This window comes from Drosophila ananassae, chromosome XL (assembly GCF_017639315.1).
Source record: "Drosophila ananassae strain 14024-0371.13 chromosome XL, ASM1763931v2, whole genome shotgun sequence".
Classification (NCBI taxonomy): Eukaryota; Metazoa; Arthropoda; class Insecta; order Diptera; family Drosophilidae; genus Drosophila; species Drosophila ananassae.
This window is the reverse complement of record NC_057931.1, coordinates 4954338-4978785: the sequence shown is the minus strand read 5'-3', so window position 1 is coordinate 4978785 and position 24448 is coordinate 4954338. Positions and strand designations below refer to the sequence as shown.

Below are 24448 nucleotides of genomic sequence, written 5' to 3'. Positions count from 1 at the left end.
AAATAAATTTTTTTATAATTAATTACCTTTTGAAACCCTCAAAAAAAAAATAATAACAAATATTCTCTGAATCTCTCTGAATTCCCCGACACACACCCTCTATATCCTTCTCTCTCTGCCCCCCCAATGCCTGTCTCTTTCACTCCAGCCCCTCCTGTCTGTTTGCCAGCTAATAATTGAAATTTTAATTGAACGTTTGTGCCAAGGCAGTGGCATAAATAAACACCTAAAAGCAAACTACTATACGCACTGACTGTCAGACAGGAATAAGGAAATCCTGGTTATTTCTGGCCCACAAAAAAAGCCCCCCCCCCCAAAAAAAAAGGAAAAAAAATAAAATAAAATATATAATATATATATTCCGCTGAGGCCGCAAAATTCATTAAAATGAAATCGAAATCAATTGGGCGTAAAGTTTTATATATACGATTTTATTTATAAACGAAATACAGTCGTATGGGTGGTGGGAGCCGCGTTACGTATACGCCGTGTGGGCTAACGAGCTGAAATGAAAATTTTTATGCGCCTCGCACATCCAAATTATTGTGTAAGGCAAACGTATACGAGTTTGGGGTCGTAATCCGGCAAGGATGACGAATACGTCATTAATAATTCAGAGCTCAGTCGAGGGACCATTTAAATCACAACCAGATCAATCATCACTCCAGTCAGTCAGTCAGTCAGTCAGTCGTCAGTCCGATTGAAGAATAAAACACAGAGAAGAGCGATTAATCGATTAATTGAATCGTAACTTGGCCATAAAACTGTTCGGTTATGACACTTGGGGGAGAAAAAAAATCATTGATTTGTAACACTTTAATGGCAATTAAAAAAATGTCCATAATTCACAAAATGTTATTAGCTTTGGAGGGAAAAATGGCGGGGCGAACGCCCTAACATATGCAACAATTTATTTCGCTCTATGCGGCCTTTGCCCCTAAAAGGCAGCAACAAAAAAAAAGAAAAATATAATATAAATAAAAGATAGAGATGGGGGCGCACATTTGTCTTTTCTTTTCACGCTTTTTTTGTTCTATGTTTTTTTCTTTTTTTGTATCATTAAAAATTGACTGGGAGTTTATTATGATTGAACTGTTTCCATCTGGCATGTGGCACCCGCACGGCATTAATACACATCAGGCGACGACTCCGGGACTCGAGCTATACGTGTCCGTCCGTCTCCCTGTTTGTCCCCCTATCCTGTCCGCCTGTCCGTCTGTCCGCCTGTTCTCCATCCGTTCTTCTATACTTACGTGTGTGTGGCGCTCACTGAGCTGGTGTACGTGTGATATATACGGATAGACAGCCGTAGACTTCATTTACATGCCACACACACACACACTCTCATACATGCAACAAATACATATATATATGTATGTATGTACATGCCGCGTAAAGGGGCATGAGGGCGTGCCAGCAAGGCGACAAAGGTTAGAAATTCATTTTAAATCTTATATATTTTTGATTTAATTAATAAATATTTTTAGTAATATTTTGAAACTGTCTAAAATTTATATATTAATCATAATTCATAGCAAAATGTTCCTAATAAAATAAAAAAAATGGTGTTAAGGTTCAAAATTTAACAAAAAATAGAAAGAATAAGTCCCGAAATGGATTTAAATTTAAATAAAGGTTTCTTAACAAAATATTGTACTATATATTTTACTTTAAATACAAATAAAAAGCTAAAAAATCTTGGTATTGGAATTAATTCTCTTAATTATAATTTATTTTTCTTAATTAATCTCGACACTTTTGTAGGCTCCACCATCTGCTTAAATGCTGTCGGATATATGCGGGGAGAGAGGTGGTGGCCGGCAGGCAGTGGCAGATTAAAGCGAATGTGTCCTGTGGCAAGGAGGACAAGGAGCAGGAGAGAGGGAGAGCATCAGAGGCAACGGCAAATGGGGCATGAGGGCCGTGTGGCAAGAGGTGGCGCACTGAGCTGGCTTTACTTGGGAGCGGCGAAGCGGAAATGTTGCATGCCATGCACATACAAGCCGCTTACCAACTGAGCCCCCCCAAGTTCTTGCCCCATCTGGAATGATAGAATGACGGCCCGATGGAATGAGCGAAGGATATATGGAATATCCAGACAGAAGGACAGGACAGATGCTGCAACTAACATTGATTTGCATGTTAACAGATGATGTGATTGTGATTGTTGTCAGTGGCAAGAGGCAAGTGGCAAGTGCCAAGTGGCGAGTAGAGACTGGCAGTGGCGAGTAAAGTATAAAAAATGAAATTTTCGCATTTTTTTTCGATATTCCCATGAATGTGTTACAGAGCCAAGCTAGCTGGTTTATTGATGGTCGAAATTTAGATCTAGTGTTAGTTGCCAATTATTAATAAACAGCCGAATGGCCAAAGAACAAAATAACAAGCCAGTAGTTTATAGTCCGCTTCCTGGTAGGGAGTGTGTAGAGTGTAAAGAGTGTGTGGAATGTGTGTTTCAGGGACCTCAGCGTGCTTCCTAATCTTGATCCACTTGGAATTTTGCACTTCGGAATGTAAAGTGTTGCCGAACAGTCCAGAATGGTGGTTCGAAAATAGCTTCTGTCCAAGGAAGACTTTTTGAATTTTGAAAAAGAAACCCATCAGGAATTTTAGGACGATAGTTCTGTCCTTCCTTTAAAGTCCTTTTAGCGTAAACCCATTTATTCCTGGCCAGGGAGCCCTTTAAGGTCCTAACACATCCTTCTAGACTGGCCAGCTTTTCTTCTTTCTTCAAGTCCTTCCAGGCAGTCACAGGAGATCTCTACTCCTATAGGAGTATCTGGCTTAGATCCTGATATTCCTGGACAAGAGGGCCCATTAAGGTCCAAATAAAAACATCCAATAGGGATAAAGCCTATGTTTAAGGACGCCTCCAAATTCCAGAGAGTATCGAACTAGATGGAATAATAAAAACGTCATCCTCACAATTTTTATTCAAAACTTACCTTAAAGCGAGCAATCTAATTCTAATCATCCCAAATTATCCATGGTCGTCACCGTAACAGGTTTCACTGTAGTTTCATTTTGAATTTAACACAAAAAGAACGATAAACCCTCATTTAATTTAATTTTCAACCAATTTTAATTATTTTAACTATATTATATAAATTATAGAGGTATTATTTTTATTTTCTTATTATTATTTATTAGATGTTATTGCTTCCAGAGCTGGATTGTTACTGAAATATTTCGGCTTCGTTCTAGAGTCGACGACAATATGGATTTGACAGTTGAATCCATGGATTGCTTGATTTTGAGTCATGGGTTGCTGCGACTTTCAGTTTTTCTCCGCAAAGTCATCCGATAAAATTTTGAAAAAAATTTAAAAAATATTTCGTGTCAGGATTTTGATGCAGAATGATGAGGAATCGGTCCAGAAATCGTTTAAGGTATTTCGCTCAAGGATCGGATGAGAATCGGCTGAGATATAGCCATGACTCTGGGCCATATACGGAAATCCCGCATTTCACAAGGGGTCTGCCCATAAAATTTTGAAAAAAATTTAAGAAATATTTCGTGTCAGGATTTTGATGCAGAATGATGAGGAATCGGTCCAGAAATCGTTTAAGGTATTCCGCTCAAGGATCGGATGAGAATCGGCTGAGATATAGCCATGACTCTGGGCCATATAAGAAATCCCGCATTTCACAAGGGGTCTGCCAATAAAATTTTGAAAAAAATTTAAAAAATATTTCGTGTCACGATTTTGATGCAGAATGATGGGGAATCGGTCCAGAAATCGTTTAAGGTATTCCGCTCAAGGATCGGATGAGAATCGGCTGAGATATAGCCATGACTCTGGGCCATATGCGGAAATCCCGCATTTCACAAGGGGTCTGCCCATAAAATTTTGAAAAAAATTTAAAAAATATTTCGTGTCACGATTTTGATGCAGAATGATGGGGAATCGGTCCAGAAATCGTTTAAGGTATTCCGCTCAAGGATCGGATGAGAATCGGCTGAGATATAGCCATGACTCTGGGCCATATGCGGAAATCCCGCATTTCACAAGGGGTCTGCCCATAAAATTTTGAAAAAAATTTAAAAAATATTTCGTGTCACGATTTTGATGCAGAATGATGGGGAATCGGTCCATAAATCGTTTAAGGTATTCCGCTCAAGGATCGGATGAGAATCGGCTGAGATATAGCCATGACTCTGGGCCATATACGGAAATCCCGCATTTCACAAGGGGTCTGCCCATAAAATTTTGAAAAAAATTTAAAAAATATTTCGTGTCAGGATTTTGATGCAGAATGATGGGGAATCGGTCCAGAAATCGTTTAAGGTATTCCGCTCAAGGATCGGATGAGAATCGGCTGAGATATAGCCATGACTCTGGGCCATATACGGAAATCCCGCATTTCACAAGGGGTCTGCCCATAAAATTTTGAAAAAAATTTAAAAAATATTTCGTGTCAGGATTTTGATGCAGAACGATGAGATATCGATCCAAAAATCGTTTAAGGTATTCCGCTTGAGAATCGGTTGAGAATTGGCTGAGATATAGCTTTGAGCCAAGTAGGGAAGTTTTTGTTTGTTGTTCCAAATATTATATTTATTTTTAAAATTTTTTTAAAATTTATTTTGAATGCCCTGAAGATGCCTGATATTAAAGACACGTATTTGTGCAGTCGTCGGTGACACATCTGTGTCCACTTCGCCCAACCGAACCGAAGTCCATCCGAAGCAAGCGAAACCCAACCAAACCAAACCAATCCAATCCAATCTGGTGGCAATCCCCCCGTGTTGCAATTGCAACTTTGTAGTGGCGGAGCAACTTTGGACGATCTCTTTGCTGTGGCTACATTCAATTGTCGTTTTCATGGTCTGTCTCACAATTACGGATGGAAATTAAAAAGTTTTTCCCCGGCCTGGATAGGGGGAGAGGTGGTCACAGGGGCAGGAACAGAACATAAGATGATGTGGGAAGTGCGGAGCAAGTTTCCACGAGACGGCGGGGGGCAAGAGTACGAGTGCAACTTTGTGGCCATTCTCGGTTTGTTTCGGTCTTAATTTGAATGTTTTCCCGCTCTTTCGTTATTTTTATTTAAACAATATACATACATATTTTTTTTAATTCCTGTTTGAACGAGTTTCATGGGATTTATAACGGCTTGATGATTGCCCGATGCCGTGTCCTTGATGTCCTTGGCTGGTGGCTGGTGGTAAGCCTCTTATGACAATGCCCAGGAATGGCGAGATGGATGCAAGATTATCCCACGAAACATAAGGCGGTGTCAGCAACAGCAATAGCAACAACAACTATCAACTATCAACTAGCAACTTGCAACTAGCAACTTGCAACTGGCAACTGCCAACTGCCAACTAACAACTTGCAACCAAGCATCGCGTATACGACCTGTTTAACAGCTAATTTAAACAGATTTATGACGCCGGATCGGATGTTGCAAGGTGGCACGATGGCACCGTGGCACGATGGCTGCCGCCGCCACTGCTGCTTCTGCTTCTGTTGCTGTTGTGTGGCAGGATTGTTTCTTGCGGTCTGGCAGGATTTAGTGGCTATGTCCTTTCACCTTCAACGGGAATTATTTTGTTTACATTGCATGTCCCACACTATTAAATAATTGCTTACGTTCTATTTTTATTTTAATCCTCTAGCAAGGACTTTTTTCTCTTTTATATTATTTTTTATTTGTTTATTAAAAAAAATTGTAGAAAGGCTAGGAAATTATAAAAATAAATAGCTCCTTAGGAAGTGCCAACTGGTCTTGCTCTATTATTTCATATTTATTTTTGTAGAAATTTAAATATATATTTTTTATTAAGTAACCTATAATTAACTACATTTAAATAAAGCATTACAATTCAGTTTTATTTTATAAACATTTCAACAACTATTTCCCTTTTTAAAACCATTACTTTTTTCTGAAAAAAATATATTAATCTGGATTTATTAAAAAGTCTCATAAAAACCCATCAGAAGCACTTTTTCATTTGTTGTCTGTATTGTATGACATTTCATTTATCCTAAAAAAAATGGAGTATTTATATTTTTCTTCATTTTATTAGCTTGCACAAGTTTTTTAATGTTTTGTGGCCATTTTTTCACAAATAAATAGTATTATTTATTAAATAGTTCTCTTTTTATAAAGATTTAAAGTTAATTGCTTGAAATGTTTTCTTTTTTTATATATTTTTTGTATATTTTAATTGATTTTATTCCTTTCGTTAAAAACAAAATAAGAATTCCTTGCAAATAAATGCATTTAAAGTTGTATTTTAAAGGACATTTTGAGAAGCTTTTATTAGACTTTTATAAGCCATTTCGATATCCTTGTATTCCCTGACTAATTAAGTTTAAAAATATATATAAAACAATAAAGTCTCTTCTCCTTTTAATTCATAAAAATAAAGAAATAATGCCCCTAACCTTTGACCTGGCAATCTATAAATTCTCGCAGGACTTCTTGCAGGACTTCTGGATTTATTGGAAAGTTATTGTGGCCCGCAGGTTGGGGGCCAGGAGAGTGAATAATGGCCATCTATTATTCACGTATCCCATTTATTTGGGGATACGACTTCATATCTCTGTATCCGGACATCTATCAAATCTTTGGGATGTATCTTTTGAATGTATCTTATGCCAGATGTATCTGTAGCTGTTGCATTCGCGCGGCAAAAACAAAAGAAACCACACGGAAAGCTCTGGCTGGCGGGAAAGCTCCTTCGCAAGTGCGCTGATTCAGCTAAAGCTTTCTGTAGCCTTTCGTCCCGGTTTCCGGTTGTCTCCATCCCCTCTTCTATGACTCGTCCTGGCAGGACTCCTTTTGCTGAGTTTGAATTTCTGTTTCCCTTTTTTTTAATATTTTTTTTTTGCCTATTTTTTTGGGCATGCACTTGTTGGGCGCTTTTCCCGAAAAGCAACCAACCACCACCACCACCACCCACTTTTCACACCAGACCGCCCTCACGGCCCCTGTCCGATCCACTCGCTCACCTTGGCACACTTCGGCTTTTTTTGGATTCGGTGGCGCTGTTTCGGTTTTGGGTTTCGGCTTTCACGATTGCGAATTGCGATTTCGGGGGCATGCATCAAGTGTAACGCTCCTCCAGTGCCAGTTTTTCCCGGGAACTCGACGCAGCGTGTTCTTCTGCCGCTGCCTGCCCCAAAAAAAAACCAAACCATCTATTTCCAAACAACCAACGAAGCTGGAAAAAATCTTAAATCAAAATCCAAAAAAAAAAGGATTCATTTAAAAATTAAATAAATAAATATATATATTTTTTTTATTTTTTGAGAACTTGTGATTGTGATTTTTTGATTGTGAGGCAAGAGAGAGAAACGTAAAGTTTTCGCAAAAGTTTTGAAAAAAAAAAACCAGAAATAAAAGGTACTTCTATGTGATTTTTAGTAACTCTTTTAATGGTGTATTAAAGTTAATTGTTTTACTAATTAGTGTGTTGAGTTTTGAAGAAATATTTCCATATCTGTTTGGCTACCGTAACAAATTTTTTTGGCCCATTTTTTATCTATTTCGATCCGGCGAACGATAATTCATTTGTAATCTACATTGATCATAAATAAACTCATCGCTTGTCATAATTAATTCAATGAACTTTTGGCTCTTGTTGTTGCTCTGATTATATATATTTGTCAGTTTTTTTTTCGTGTGATAGTTGATAAGGTAAATTATAAAAACAAAAACAGAAAACAGAACAGAAAAAAAACAGAAAAACGTGAAAAAAGTTTAGAAATCTGAGTGAAATTACGCATACGACATGTTGTACGGTTCTTTTTTGTTTAGTTTTGTTTGTTTTATTTTTTTATATTTATTTATTTTTTTTGATTCTTGCATATTTTTTATGACTCTCTGTGTGTGTGTGTGTGTGTGTTGGCCAAAGTTATGATTTATTATTATGCCATTATTGGCCAACTTCTTATCGCACTTGTCGCAGTTGCCTGCTTTGCAGGGATTCTTTTTTTTTTCTGCTCCTTTGCCACAAAAAATATCCAAATATATTTATGCACACTCCCTCCCTATATATATAGAATATATATATATATATCTATAATTCATTAACTGAGTAATCGGAATCGATAATGCGATAAAATATTTATATTCCACAAAAAAGATAAACCGCTCTATTGGCTTAATATTTCCATTGTCATGGCCAGCAGTCGGCTATCGAACTTATTACTCATCAATGTCATGCTTCCAAATACGAATATGAATATGATTTTTATTTCGAGAAGCACTTCCATTTTCTTGTTGTGTATATATAGACATTTTGGGAATCCCCTTTCGAAGGCCAGTGAAGTGGAAACTTCGGATCGGTTAATGGTTTGATGCTTTATGGTCTGGAGACCCCATGGGAGGTTGCTATTTTAATGGCCTTTTGTCTTAGACGCATATAAATTCCTTTTCGGCCAGCCATTAAACCAGCTCAATCAGCAACCAACCTACAAGATGCAAAAAAAAATACGTGTCTAAAAGATACATCCCAAAAAAAAATGGGAAAGAAAAGTAAGCGAAGGCAGGACACCACAGGAGCTCTTCCCTTATCAGTCTCGTGTGTAATCGCTCACTCATTGTTATGACAGCCATGCAGATTAAGTGCCCCGCCCCTTCTCCGGCCTTCTCCACCGATTCCAGGATTGGTAACTCCACTCCATACCACTTCATACCACTCCATTGGAGGCCCCGGTTATCCCGGGATATATGAAAAAACGGGCGGATTAAGGGGGCTCAGTGCGAATTCGCAGAACGATTTTCGTGGATTTGTATCCGCGGAGGGGAGGACAGTGCGTTTCGGTGGCATAAGGTTCGGTTAAGGTAACCACCATCAAGGTGTGGGTAATTGTTAATCAAAATAATTAATTAAAACCGCAAACTACTTAAGATTTCTTAACATTAATCCAAGGTACTTAAGTAGACACTTCTTTAATTTACTTTTTGATATATTTCTTGTATTCTTTTTGCTGCCTACTTATTGGCACTCTTCCTTACACTACCATTACGCACTGTATTTATTGATACGATTGCAATTCCCCCAACTCGCTTATCGGTCGCCAAATCAAGTTATTCATTGAGATATTCCAATTGCGATTCCTATTCCCATTCCGACTCCGATTCTGATTCTGATTCTGATTCCCTTGGCGCAATGGATGGATGGTCGCGTTGAAACACTAATTGAAACGACAACAATGTGGCACCAAAAACCCAAGGCAAAAGTACTTGGACACGAGGGCGTGGCTGTTAGGGCGTTGGGACTTTGTAGGTGTCGGGGCATTAGGAGTGAGGAGCGAGGAGAGAGAGCAACAAGTCAGTGTCGCAGTCTTGGGACAGTTCATTAGGGGATAAAATTCAAGTCAACATACCACAACACACGCACACGAAACTAGTGGAAATTGTCTCATTAGTACAAGCACGCACACACACTCTAAGACACACACACACACACCCTTGGAAACTATCTCTATATGTGTATGTGTGTGTATCCTTCGAAGGAGGAGGCCAGGCCGGGGCAGGCCAGACCATAATTTCCCACCAAGAGGCTTGTCTATAAAAATCCTCACAAATTGTCGCTGTCATTGTTGCTCTTCTCTTCCTCAAGTCACTTGTCGGCTGCCTGTTGTCGGTTCTTGTATATATATATATATATATTCCATATTCTATATAATATGTTGCTCTTGTAGTTGGATCTCCTTCAACCATAAAGATGAAGTTGTGGAGAACGCGGCGGGGAAGCGCAAAACTAGAGCAGAAACTTGGCGCAAAAAAAAATTAAACAAAAGACCGTTCTTCGCGCACAGTATCTTGAGATATATTTAAGAAAATAAAGAATAAAATAAAGAATATATTACAGTCCTTATAATATACATATATTAAAGAGATAAAAGGCTAAACAAAATATATATTTAAAAGATACTCGTTTTTTTCACATTAGACGATTAAAAATCTTTAAAATTAAAAAAAAAAAACTGAATCTTTGCCTTATCCTTAGGTTTTAGAGCTTAAATTCTAGTGACGAAAGAACTTGGTATTTAAAAATATATTAGCAATAAAAGAACATCCAACTTAAACATTTCTAGTAACAGTTTTCAACTCTAGTACCACTCTTTCTTTAAATACTTCTCTCATAAGCCACTTAAATATTGTTTTAAAATTAAAACACATTATCTATTTCGTCACCAAAACTAATTAAAACCAGAATTTTCCCTTTTAAACACCATTCTTGCCTCACTGTTGCAAGCAACAAGCTCCAACCCACATGGCCCTTGGCTGATAAGAAGTTTTTTATATTTTTTTGTATTTTGCTGCGTGCCCTTCCCTTTTTTTCTCCCAGTGTATGTGAGTGTGTGTAGGTGCCGGCATGTCATTTGGCTGCTTTGGGTCATTGGCTTTCATTTTTTTCGACGCGTAACTCAGACTTCAGTGCTCAGTCTTCTGGCTTTAACTTGGCTCAGTTGGGCTTCTGGGTTCTGTTTCTGTTTCTGTTTCGGGCCAACTTGCTTTTGGGCCGATTCTCATTATTGTTGTCGTGGCTGATAAGCACTTGTTGTTGCTGCTGATACTCTTTGCTATTTGCTGCCACTGTTGAATGTTGAATGTTGACAGTGCGGGTACCCTCCTATGTGTGTCGCAGTGTGTGCGTGAAATTTTTGTAATGCCTGCGGCTGGAAAACACCACCAACGAGCCAAACCCCTTTTATTTTAGGGTGAAGGAGGTGCTGGCTGTTTGTTTAAATTGCCTTTTTCGTGTCATTCATGAGGCAAGCAGACAGACACACACGATTTGTGTGTGTGTGTGCCTACATGAATGATAAATATGCATGTCCCACGTTAACCCAACACCGCCTCCAACACACACACTTATAAGACCACCCCCATGTTAACCCTTTCCCACCGACCCACCGACTGCTCTCTTATCTCTTCATGCTAAACAAAACCGACACAAAATGGCATTTATAATTACTTGAGCCCTCGTTTTGGCTGCGGCTTTACGATTAAGCCGATCCTGGTCCCAAAAAAGCTACCCACTACCCACCCTTCTCCACTTGTACTATTTTGTGACACATACGACTTGGCTTTTTCATAAATATTCAAATCAATTGGGGAAAGACAAAGTTACACAAGTAGGCGGAATTGGTAAGACCACCGGGGGAATGTAATATTTAATTCGGTCTGATTGCCGACTTGTGTAGTTTATGGCTTGGGTTCAATATCCTAAATCTTCCCGAAGGACTTTAATAGTTTTCGGGAAGGTATTAGGAGGGATATGCCATATTCTTGCCATTCTAGGCCTTTAAAGTCCACTATTTCAGTGACCTTAACAGATAGAATCTTCTTTTTTGGCACAGAGACTCTTATAAACTAGTAGCAGGTATCACTTATTCCATAGACTCAACCACACCAACTCTTCCTCACTTTCTGACCCCATAAAGTCCTCAACTCAATTGCCGACTCTCGCCCAAAAGTGTGCACTAGAATTTTGATCCTATGTTATGACTACTTTGGCTCACTCATTGGCTACCGAAAAGAGATGCTTTTAAATCTCCTAGTATACCAGCTTATGCCGTAATGGAAATGTTGTCTGCCAAAAAGGAAAAGACTACGATAATAATAAATAAAGTAGATTACTTTGGATGGAAGCGAGAAAGTACGGCCAGAATCCTTTTCTGTTCAAATCTGACAACAAAAGTGCGCTTACCCCGGACACTTTTCATCTTTTGTGTTATTTTTGTTTAATTCCGAATCGGAATTTGAAATTGTTTGATTTTGATTTTGGTTCTTGGTTCTCGGTTGTCGTTTGGCTCTTTGTGGACTAGTCGAGAGCTCAACAATTGTGGGGCTTAGAGTGCGCTTTGATGCTCTATTTATACACAACTTTGAGACTCAATGGACGCCGAGTCTTTCGATTTAAAATCTATTTTTGAGGCCCAGGCCGCTCCTCTCCTTCCTTTTTTTTTTATTTTTATTTGTATTTGTCCACTGTTGCTCATCCTGGGCACCCCACCAACCCTGCCCCAGGATACTAGGGTGCTCCATTCTCCATCGCTTTTGTTTCGTTTGTGACATTTCATTTTGGCTCCCGCCTCGCTTTCCTTGTCTCTGATTGTTTATTTGTTTTTCATCAGATTTCTGTGCAGAGCCTACCCATCAGTCCCTCCCATAAAATATATAGGCTATATAGAGACTCCTCTCCAGCTCATCCGCCTCGATTCATTAGCATTCTGGCCAAAAAAGAAAAGAAAAAAAAACAGAGAAAAAGGAAAATTTATTTTTCTGGCCCCCAGAGGAATTTTCTGTTGTTTATCTTTGTTTGTTCTGGCCATTGTTGCTTTTCGGTTTTTTTGTTTTTGGCTTTTTCTGGTGTGTTGTCAGCCTGTTGCTTTGCCAATTGTTGCTGTCCTTTGTTCCATTCCATTGCCTTGTATATTATCTCCTTTTTCTTTTTTTTTATTTTCATTCCTTAACGCCATTAAATTATTAGCATTATTGTCATTTCGTTGCTGTCTTTTATTTTAATTTTCTTCAAAGTTTCTTTCAAATACACGAGTGTTTATTCTTTCTTAATGAAGTCTTAGATATGATAAGTTTATTTTCTTACAAAGTTTCGACAGTTACAAGCTTGAAATTAATCATTTTTCCGGAACTTAGATAACAAAAATCTTCAGCAATAAATTTTAAATAAAATATTCCAAATTATTCAAAGTGTTTCTAAGAAATTTTTCCATTTTTAAAACCCACAAAGAAGAAATCCTTTCAACATCATGTCCATCTGCTTGTCCAACCAATTATAATAATTATTAAATTTTTCGTTACTTTCTTTTAAAATACAAAATATAAAAACTTGCTACTTGGGTAGAGAGTGCTTTCCATAAAGTTCAGCTTCGCCCCGAAAAGTTACCTTTCCTGTCTTGTTGTCTAAACTTCTAATAACTTTTGCCTCAACTGGAATCTGCTGGAAGCTAAAATCTCTCATTTCTGCCAAAGCCACCTCCCACCCAGCCACAGCTAACCACTTGCCTGATTTTCCCATCAAAACTGAACATGGCCAATTATAAAATACGCGAGATCTCTGTGGTAAAAAATTAAAAAAAAAAATATAATGACAAAAGAAATATGATGGGGGGAGACCCAGAGGCGGGGTCTATAGACTGCCAGCGTTTGTGGCTCTTTTCAAGAGCATCTGGACCACCACCCACTACCAGCAGCACCACCTACAACCAGCAGCCCACCTACATAGCTCTCTACCTGTACATATCTGTGTACATATAGAGCTTTATGTTTATGCACATGCAAGTATTTATGCTTTTCAATTTTAGTGTTGCACCTGGCTTGGGTTGGTGGGCGGACGGACGGCTTGGTGGGTTTGAGTTTCGGCAGAAACAGGTGAGCCAATGCATTCAGGGCCAGTCACGAACCTTTTGAGCACTAAATACACCACACCAGATGCCAAGGCAAATGCCAGATGGGTGAACTATATGGACTATGTGGACTCAGGACTCTATGGTCTCTGGACTATGGACTCTGGACTCTAGATGGGTGGGTAGCTGGGTGGGTGTTTGGCCAGGACATTAGGCATTCAAGTTGGGGGAATGCGAGATAATCCCAAACACGAGCAAACCGCAAAACTGCCAGCAAAATGGAAAGTATCATTGAATTTCCATAGAACGATTTTTCCATTCATTTTTGTCAGGGAAAGTAAAAAGAGTTTCCGACAGTTTACTGCTAATTTTATTATTCGTTTTAAGAAATTTTCTCTCAGAGACGACAGGTAAATGGGTAGTACCTGGTCTGCCTTAGAAAATTATCCCAGCCCCGTTGGCAATTTTGTATTTCAATTCATTTCGTTTTATGGCCGCTACGTTTTCATGATTATTTATTTCGAAATATACGTTTTACGATTCAGGCTGCCACTCCGTCTCTCTCTCCCCTAAGTACTTATTCAATGATTTATTATTATTATTATCGTTATGTTTAAATTCATAAAATGGCAATGCGATGAGAAGGCGGAAAATGTTAAACCGATAATAAAATAAAGCAACAGGAAGTGATGAGAAAATTAATCCGGAAAATAATAATTCTAGTCTAGTCTGAGATTCGTGAGAAGAATCAAAGTTTTTGAAACTTTTTTTTGGCAATTTTTTTTGCAATTTTTTCCCTCTTAACTTTATGCAAATCGAATTGTTCAAGTGCAATTGAAAAGTTTCAATTTTTTCCACCGATTTTCAGCATGACTGGCAACTCAACTTTTTTCGATTCGACCTTTTCTCGATTCGACCAACAAACCAAAAAAAAAAAGCAGAAAAATGTAGACTGAAAATTAATTTGGTTTTTAGAGAGAATAGAAAGAAGAACGAACTAAATATTTGGGAAATAGGAAAGACCGCAGAGATCCAGAGTAAGGCGTAAGGACGAAGACAATACACAGGAACCGCAGGCAATTTCCTCTCCGCCCTGCTTCGTCCTGCGCTGTCGTCCTTGCTGGTCGGAGGATAATCCATTTATTCAGCTGACTGCAGTCAATATGCCGCAACTCGTTTAACTTGAGCAAATTTTCGGGCTCCTAAGCTGCAACCAAAGTTTTCCTCCCCCGACTCCTCTGGTAGTTTTGGATCAACTGGTCTTAAGACCAGTTCCTTCTCATGTAACACACACCCATCTAACACACACATTCAAAGTTTCACTTCCTTAAACGGCTTTCGGCTCGGAAGCCCACAGAATATTGAAAAAAAAAGCAGAGCAGGTCCTGGCAAAAGTGAATCTTAAATGCTCCCAAAAGTAGGCAACCAAAACGTGTACAAAATGCAAAATAAATCCATGAAGTGGAAAAATATTTCTTTATTTACTTTTCCCAACTTTCATGGGAAATGTGTCTATTGAATTGGAAAATCTTTTAAATAATTAAAAGCCTGAAAAAAAGGACAAATAGATTAGTGGACGAACGGTCACACTTATTATAGAGAATCATGTTTAAATTAGATTATTTAGTGTGCCCTAGCTGCTTTTAAAGCAATCCTAAAAGGATCTTTAAGATATTTTCAATAAAAACCAACGTAGTAGAAAAATATTTCTTTTTTCTATCTATTGAATTGGAAAATCTTTTAAATAATTAAATCGATAAAAAAAGGATACATAGATTAGCAGAACTTGATTATTTAGTGTGCCCATAGCTGCTTTTAAAACAATCCCAACAAGACCTCAAGCATTTTAAATAAAAACCAACTAAGCAGCACTAACTAAATACAAAATAACGAGCCAGCATCATTTTCTACCATTTTCTCCTTCTTGAGCTCATTATTTTGTTACAAAGCCAGGTATATAATATAAATATAATGTAGATATTTTTCGGAGAGACCGAAAATGATTCAGAGACCGCAGAATATGCATAATACCCGACAATTGAGTTGCCTCGAGTGGCGTCTGGGTTTTGGTCTCGCCGTTGCAACTGAGCTTTTCCTGAATTTCCTCGCATTTTCCTAGCGATTTCGAGGCATTTTCCAGCGATTTCCGTTGCTTCTTCCTTTTTGGGGTGAGGGTGAGTTGTTGCCACAATTTGTTGCACATTGTGCTAACTACAGGAGTCTTCCATCTTTTTTTTTTTTTTTTGGGGCAAGGTCGGGTGCAAGTGTCAAGTGCCGCAGATGTGTATTTGTGTGTTTGGGGGCAGATTAAGTTGCACTTCAAGTAACATTTAATCGCCTGAAATGCATTTTGAAGAGATGCCTCAGTTGCCGGGGCATCTGCATCTAATTTCCTGCATTATCTGGTTGCCAGGACTCTACCCCTCCCCCTCTCATTCTGTGTGTGTGTGCCTCGTCTACTTACTCCATTAAAGTCTAATTAATGTCAGAGTCTCCTCCCCAGACTTTCTGGATTTTTTTCTATTTTTTTTTTGCTAGATTTTGTTCCTCCTTTTGTTTGAACGTTAAGTCCAAGGACTGGGCTTAGTCCTTACCTCCTTGCCTGCCGTGCAACAGAAATAGTCGAGAAATTAAAATAAGTAGCCAAACATTTAGTGAGCAAAGGGGAAGTTACAGCTTTCACTTTCACCTTCGCACCTCGCATAAATCTGTTTAATTAGCCCGAGTGGAGCCAACTTTCAGGAAATCCTACAGTTTTTTTCCACTATACACTAACAAAAGAATATAATAGTAATTAAAATAAAAGAAAATATTGTAGGTATCTTAACTCCAGAACTCTCTGGAATATGGAAAGAAAGCATTCCAATTGTCAAATAATACTTGTTTTTAGTATTTTAATACTATTGTACAAACATGTTTAAGCTTGTTTGTTTAGTGTGACCTTAGTCCATTTGAAAACTAATTTTTGTAAATTTATTTGAGTATCCTGCATTGTATCCTTTTAAAGATAACGATTTTAACTTTAATTTCAATTATCAAATGCCGACACCCCGCCGTGTTGAGCTTATCTTGGCCCAAAAAGGGTGGAAAGTACTACGAATAAGAATAGTGGGTTGGGGGTTTTGTAATTTATGGCTCTGTCTCATCCGGAACATTTTCAATTTGCAGGCAAACAGAAGACGGGGAGAACTGGCCAAGGAAATTATCATCATCGAGTCACGTAATTAAAACGAAACGCAAGACGAGACGAAACGCAAAGTAAAGCTCCAGCAAACGGGCAAATATTTGTGTATATTAGCCAGAAAAACCAAAAAAAAAAACAAAAACACAAAAACCAGCCAACAAGGAGGGCTAATAATAAACTAAGGTAAGAAACGGTAGCTGGAGAGCAACGCCGTTAACGTGGCCATAACAGTTGGCAGTTAGCGCTACAGTTACTGCAACAGTTACTGCCCCACTTACACTAACACTTACACCCACCCACCCACTCTCCACACCAACACTGCTGATAATAAAAATTCGCACGCACCACAGCGGCAGTTTCCCAGACAGTGCCACTGACAAGTTATCGTTTTTTGTCCACTGTTTATGCAAACACTTAGCGGAAAAAAAGCAAACGAAGAGCATTGCAGAGGAACTTTCGTCACCAAAAAAAAAAACAACAAACAGGAAGAGGAACAACATAGCAGCAGGATGCGTGGTCGTCACTTGCGTCGCCGGTTCAGCCTGCAGCCCTCCTTCATGAAGGACGACAATGCCGAGGAGAAGCCCAAACGCGACAAGTAAGTTATGGCCCAGTAAACCCAAAAAAAAGAAAACCCGCTTTCCTCCATCCTCCCAAAAATAAAACACAAAAGCATATGTAAAGGTAGAGCATCTCACCTGGATATTCCGAGGCACTTTCACGAAAAAAAGGCAAGCCAGAAGGGTAAAAGGATATGCTTGTTGAGCCGCTGAGTAGCCCAATTTTTTTATAGTTCATAAAAAAGTGGGTTGGGCCAAAAGGGACGAAAGTGTGGCCAGGCTTAAGAAAGATAGTGGAAGGAAGAGAAGAACTTTATTTGAGACTAAGACCTTACTTATTTCAGTTTTTAAACAATAAGTTAAAAAAATGATAAAAATATTAAAGTAGTTTCTAAAAAAGTGTGGCCAAGTTGCAAAAAATTCAATATTTAAAAAGACAAGTGTGGCCAGGCTTAAGAAAGATAGTTGCAGAAGATTGAAGTGGCCAGAATTGGGAGAAATTTCAGTTTTATTTGAGACTAAGACCTTACTTCTTTTAGTCTTTGAACAAAATATTAAACAAGTGATGAAAATGTTAAATTAATTTCTGAAAAAGTGTGACCAAACTGCACTAAAAAACATGCTTTTTTAAAGCCCCTTAAGAAAGATCTGAACTTGAATTCCCTGAAAAGAAAAAGCAACCAAAAGTGTCAAAGTTGCAAAGGAACTTCAATCGCTGCCCGCAATAATTGCTCAAGAATTTTCCAGCTCCCCAGAAATTCCTCAATTCCTGGCGAGCTCCAAAGTCCTGGAACTTTATAGGAAACATTCCACAAGTCGAAGAGAATGTGGTTAGATCGGTTCCTCCCCAGGATATATTCTATACATATATATATACAACTCGAAAGTGATGTGGAAGGGGTTTTAATTTTTTGTTTTTGTTTTTACTTTTGGGGCAAACATTTTCATTTCTTCATCAAGTTCAAAGGACGAAAAAAATGAAAGAAAGGACGAGGAGTACACGAAAGAAAAAAAAATACACAGAAGAGGCATGAATGGAAAAGGAAAATGTGGAAAGGGAAGAGGAAAAAAGGCGTTTCCCTTCCTGATTTTCCGGCTATCTGCCAGGACGTCTCTGTCCGTCTGTCCGCTTGTCCCCCTGTCCGGGTGTCCGCTTGTCCGTCTGTCCGTCTGTCCGTTCGTAGTTTGCATACTTTTCCTTTGTTTCGGCTGTCAGGACAAGAATTTCATGTTTGGCTCGTTTTCGTTTTCTTCGCTTCTGCCTGGGCCTTTGATTACATTTTTCTTTCTTGTTTAATTTTTTTTCTTGTTTTTATTTTTTTTTCTCCCAACTGACCTCCTGCCACCCAACACCCGTGGGAAAATATTTATAGAATATGCCGACAAGGTGCCAAAAAAAAAAATAAATAAAAATACTAAGAGAAAATAAAACGCGCTTATTAAAGTCAAATTTGATCCGTTGTCTCAGGATGGGCAATTATAGCACTTCTCCTTTTTCCGATTTCTTACCGAGGGGGGGAGGAAGGGATGGGATTTCCCTGATTTATCGTCACTGGCTGGCAAAGGATACTCGAAGGATACTCGGACGAAGTTAGACGACGAGGAAAGGAGAGCTGTCAGTGGCCAAGAGCTCTCGGATTCTGTGGCTTTTCGAACAATGTCCAGCCGGAAATGGCATTGGATTTCATCGCATATATGGGTCCATCCACGTTCCATCCAATCTTGGCCTTCCACCTCACCCCGTGGGCTTTTCACTGTCAAGGATATTTCCTGCCAACTGTTAACTTTCGCTGTCATCCTGCAGAAAAAGATAACAAAGTTTTTGCCCAACCCCATGTCCACTCTCCACCCATGATGTGGCGCAACAAAAATTGTATAGACAGTGTCATTACAGAGCAATTATTTGGTTTGGTTTTTGGGTTTTATTTTTCCCACAATATATACCTTAGATCCTTGAAAGAAATATTATTTATAAAGCTATATGGGTGTAGGTTAAATTTTAAAATAAAATAGTTGTAGAACAAATCAAAAAGTAAGAGCTATTTAAATAATAGGTTTCATGAGCTTCTTAGTGAGTATATATTACTAGTACCTCTACTGCAAAATACATATATATCCCGGACCTTAACAAAAACATATATTAAACCCACCGTAAAGGCCTTAAAGGTATTTTATGACAAGCTGCAAAGCGGACATTGCTTTAAATACAAATAATTCCCACGGTTCCCAATTAATTTGCAAACAAGAGGAGCACCAGCCGGAACACACCTGAACAGGTGTAACTGTGTGCTATATACCAGGAATATATATATAATATATATATATAGTGACTGGTGGGGATATATAATATAATGTTTATGTGAGAAGGGGAGTCCGCCTTTTGTTTGCTGTGTGTCGGTTGTGTCGCTTGTGTCGCTTTGTGATGTTGCGACGTAATGATTAATTTTAAATGTGGCGCACAGATTTAATGAGTCGCCCAGGGGATAAAGAGCTCCTCCGGCGCCCAGGACGCCCATTGCAAATTGAAAGGGGTGTGGTGGCAATGAAAAAAGGTAGACTGTCCCTGCCTGTGCCGTGTGGGGGGGAAGTTATTAAATCATGCATCAAAATGAAGAGGAAAAGGCCCATCCGCCGCATCACAATTAATTGAATTGCAACGAACTTAACTCGCTCAAGTCACGTACCACATTGTTGCCATTTCTCTCTTTATATAAACTACCTATCTCTTTCACTGCCTGCTCTGGATTATAAAATGTGTGTCTTTTTTTTTAACCCTTTTTTGTGTCCATCCGAAAATCGCATCACGCATACGCAGAGTGGGCCGGAACAATGCCGTGGACGATGCCATCGGACCGGCCAACGCCCGCCACAAAATCGTCGTCATGGGCTCCGCCAAAGTGGGCAAGACCTCGATAATCACACAGTTTCTCTACAATACCTTCAGCACCAAGTACAAGCGGACTATTGAGGAGATGCACCAGGGTAACTTCTCCATTGCTGGGGTTAGTCTAACCCTCGATATCCTTGATACGGCTGGTTCCTATGAGGTGAGTACGAAAGGTCTCTATACTACTATATATTAATACTTTCTTAAATGATTAAATTTCCAATTAATCTAATAATTTATTTAAAAAAATTATTTTAAAGAACAAAACCCCTAACAAAGCCCTTCAGAAACCCTAGAAAAACCATAATTTCCTTATTAATGAACCAAAAACTAAACAATTAAGAGTCAAAAGTGATTTTAAATCTAATTATCCATTAGATCCTTAGATTCCCGCTCTTGAAACCCAAATTGCACACTTTCCGGACGTTGTAATTCATTCAGAAATTAGCAGAAATCGAATTGAATATTTTTATGAGTGCAGCACTCTGGCCCGGAGGCCCGGAGGTCCTCCTTGCACGCCGGGTTCATTAAGTGAATCAAATTGTTTGCGGCCAAGGAGGTTAAGGGGGGAGTGTAAAGGGGGTATACTCATGGTGGCTTATCCTGCGGCTGGAGTCCTGCTGGTACGGCGGAGAGCAAAAGAGAAGCAAGCTTTTAATTTTAAATAACCGACTCTAATGGGCTGCAACAGGACGCCAGTAGCATTTAGTTGCTTTTCAATATTTCAAAGAGCGACAACTGGCCAGGTGAGTCCTGCTCGTCCTACTTGCTCCTGTGGGCTGACGGCTGATGGCTGATGGAACGTGGCTCCTGGTTCCGGGAACTCTGCTTCTGAAGCTTGTGAAGCAGGACCATCATCATCATCATCATCATCATACAACCAGCTGGGTGCAACGGAAATTACAGCCTGCGATTCAATTTCGCTGGCACTTCCGCTGCGTCCGCGATTCGAAATGCTTGTTCATAAAAGCGAACACTTTTCGAGAGGTGAATACAACAAAAAAAAAAAATATATATGTATAATGGGGGCTGGGGAGGTCCTTATTCATACCTTATGAGTGCAGGGCAGGCACAATGCCCGTCATCCCTATACATATCCAATACATATATATAGACGCATAAACGAACATGGATGATGGCTACAAATGGAGTCAGTCAGGCAGGGAGTGCAAGCCCAGTCAAGCCAACTGAACTGTGACTCTGGCTCGACATTCGATGGTGATGGTGTCCTTGGCGAAAATGAGAGAGCATTCATATGTCATACGTCCAAGGCACTGGGCACAAATTTTAGTAAAAAAAATGTTAAGAAAACTACATATTTTCATTTAAAAAGATTGCTTAACAAATGGCTTAATAAATTCTTAAATAAAAATAAAGAAAACATACCCGGTACCTTTAGAGACTCTTTCTACTTTATAATTTATTCAGAATTTTTGTAGTCTACTTTTGGGCTTCAAACTTCAAAATTAGAGCTAAGAAACAAGTAATAGAAGCTATACTTTTATCTTTAAAATATAGAAAAAGAATAAAGTATTGCTAAAGTATGATATCCGGTACTTACTAAGACTCTACCTCCTTTAGAACTAAAATTATATATTTGATGGCATACTTTAAGGCCTTATTTTAAGCCTTAGAAGTACCCGGTATTATTACACAACATTTTTATTAAAAAACATATACAATTTAGAAACTCTTTCATTCAATTCTCCCTGTGTACCCTTTCAAAGACCTTTTCCCTGCCACCTTCAATATTTTTTCAAGTGCACCATTCGATTTATGTTTTATACAATGCAATCTTACAACAGATATGGATGGCAGGGACTCGCTACAAAAATAGCAACGGCAGCAATCAAAATAATACAACAAAAAATAAAGGTAGAATGGAACTAATGAAACGGATTCGCTCGGTAGCTCAAGCGAATCCTGACTCTTGGCCATAATGGACCGACAAATGAATCCTTGCAAGTGAGAAAATCATTAAGGACACCCCAAGTCCCTAGCTCCAAATCCCAGGGAGGGTACTCCCTTTTCTGGGGATCCTGAATAAACAATAAAGGAATAAACGTTTGACAGGCCGACGAACCCCTTGATTCCGATTCATTTTGCAGGTTAGGCTGACTAAAAACAACAACTACCGGGTCTAACAAGGCTAACAACAAACAAGGCATAAATTTTAACACATTCACGCACTGCTCATAAATTTTACGAGCCCTTGGGGCGACGGGCAACTAGCGGCCAGGACAGAGGCGTCCTCCTCCTCCGCCGAAGGAAGAGGCTGGCGGGCGGAAACATAAATCGCCTAGTGGCAGGTCACATCATGCTTCTATATACATATATATTCTTATGTGTGTGTATCTTGGCAGAGGGTTAATAATAGTCCTTGCCGGGACGATCCGGACGAAGGAGAAGAGTAGGTCAAGTCTGGTGTCACATAATCCTGATATATGCGTTGATTGCGAGGGGATTTGCACCCCGTTCGTTTTCCTTTTCCCCAATCCAACGAGCTACTGCAGTTTTTCAAAAACTCCACACTCCACACCATTCCCCCACGACACTTTTCATTTTCCCATTTTCCCATTGTTGGCCGCATTCGTCATCAGATGGAAAACATTTGCTGCGGCACACGGTGCGGATGCGCAATCTTTTTCAGGGAAGTGACCAACAAAACACACAAAATGCTGTCCCCCAAAAGATACACATGGGACACAGTGCGTTTCATAGTCATAATTATGGGCTAAACAATGGTAGCTACAAGGCTAAAAGGTATCTGGTAACTGGTACTTTCAGTAGAGTCTTTACCTTTCAAAGCCATCAGGATAGATGCAAATGAGTTGGAAATATAACTCCCCTGAAAAAATATATAAAACATATTGAAATATTACATTGCCGCCCACGTGCGGCTTCGACTTTAATTCACTTAACACAAAATTACATTAAAATGCATGGAAAATAATGGCAGAGGCAGAGGCAGAGGCAGAGGCATTAATTATGCCGCACAGGAACGTGATGCAAAAAGCATGTTTTATTGAATCAAGCTACCATTTCCAATTAAAATCAAACATACAAAAAATGGTGTAGGTGTAGGTGTATTACTTAATTTGTGGCAACAAGAGGAAACTATAGTGGCGTTATTTGAATGCCAATTAATAGGTTCTAGAGGGTGTGATGGTTTTTTCAATAAAATATAATAATAAAAAAATATTAAATGATACCTGTTACCACTCAGTTTATTTTCTAAATGAAAACCAATTTATGTAGCATACTTTTATGCTTTTACTATATAATACCTGATACTTCTCTGTATTTTTTTTATTTATCCCCAGAACTCTGCAATAATAAAATATAACTATATGATAGCTGGTACTTCTATCTTATTATTCTTTTATTCTTAGAACTATATACGATATAATCCACTTTATGTGCCCCACTTTTAGCCTTAAAGTGGCCGTGACTGGACCACCGCAATGTGGCCAAATAGTTTTCACGCCGACTTAGTCCTCTGGCAAGGTCCCACCATGCGTATGAGTGATATTTTTGCGTGTGCCAAAAGATAACAAGCCGCAGGCCACACATTTGCTCCTTCTGTTCTCGCCTCGTCCTTGTTCCTGCCTCCTGCCTCCTCTGTTCTATCAATATTTGTTTCAAATTTCCAACGGCAACTGAAATTACTGGCACAAAAAAAAAAAGAAAACAGAAGTGGATGAAACAATTCGATGTTTACCTGCTACAAATGGTATTTGCACAAAAATTCCAATTTGCAAATATTTTTAAAAAATATATAGATACCATAGTACTGGTCCAAAGCTGTTAACCGACAGGGTCGACCTTCAAAATACCCCGTATCCTTCCCGATGTTAATTATAATTGAATTTCATTGGCACCACCACCACCAGCAGCAGCAACAGCGTCAGAAAATATTGTTTAAAATGAAGCTTAACCCGAAACCCGATTCTCGTTGCCATTGTTTGGTTTTTTTTTTGTTCTTCTCATCCAGCCGGAGTGCATTATTATTTTTTTAGCACCCGCCTCCGCCTGCGAGCGATATGTAATTGGATTTTCTCCGCCCATTCTCGCCCCGGCCCATTGAATCCGCATTTTACATTTTCCATTTTTTCATTTTGCGAATCAATAATGCCCACGTTATGAGTTCATAATCGACTTCGACATCGGCCCAATACTCAATTGCATTATTATTATAATTTTTTTCTTTTCGGTGTCACTGCTGCGTTTTTTTTTTTTTTCAAATTAATATCACATTGGCTCTGGATCTGGCTCTGGCTCTGACTCGAGCCACAAGGACCTTCCCTGGAATTGGGGATACAAAAAAAAAAAACACAAATATATACAAACAAAAATATATATATTTTATGTGTGTTACCTTTGACATTATCTGGATAAAAACCAGAGGACTGAGTGAGAGTGGATTTTATTACAAATATTTACTGAACATTCTCTTAAAATTGTATTTCTCGTTTTTTGTT

The 24448-nt window shown here is 38.8% G+C and overlaps 1 protein-coding gene and 1 long non-coding RNA gene across 5 annotated transcripts in view; one reads left to right on the top strand and one right to left on the bottom strand.

Annotated features, from left to right (window-relative positions):
* Positions 1 to 2279: 2279 nt before the first annotated feature.
* LOC26514118 lies at positions 2280 to 3250 on the bottom strand. The gene is made up of 2 exons (XR_001408527.3): positions 2946 to 3250; positions 2280 to 2894 (listed from the first exon to the last, which is right to left on the bottom strand). It is a non-coding gene; the product is annotated as an uncharacterized LOC26514118 (long non-coding RNA).
* Positions 3251 to 7076: 3826 nt separating this feature from the next.
* Positions 7077 to 24448, top strand: part of LOC6503509 (ras-related protein Rap-2a) — a 33154-nt gene continuing 15782 nt past the window's right edge. For 2 of the 4 annotated variants that reach the window (XM_044716758.1, XM_044716756.1), the window contains exons 1-4: positions 7077 to 7355; positions 16505 to 16703; positions 16871 to 17118; positions 19896 to 20127. In XM_044716758.1, the coding sequence (XP_044572693.1) occupies positions 16925 to 17118; positions 19896 to 20127 (426 nt within the window). In that variant the 5' untranslated portion in view covers positions 7077 to 7355; positions 16505 to 16703; positions 16871 to 16924. Of the gene's footprint in view, positions 7356 to 7502; positions 7650 to 16504; positions 16704 to 16870; positions 17119 to 19895; positions 20128 to 24448 lie in introns of those variants that run through there. The other 2 variants (XM_044716759.1, XM_044716757.1) reach the window with 2 other exon arrangements.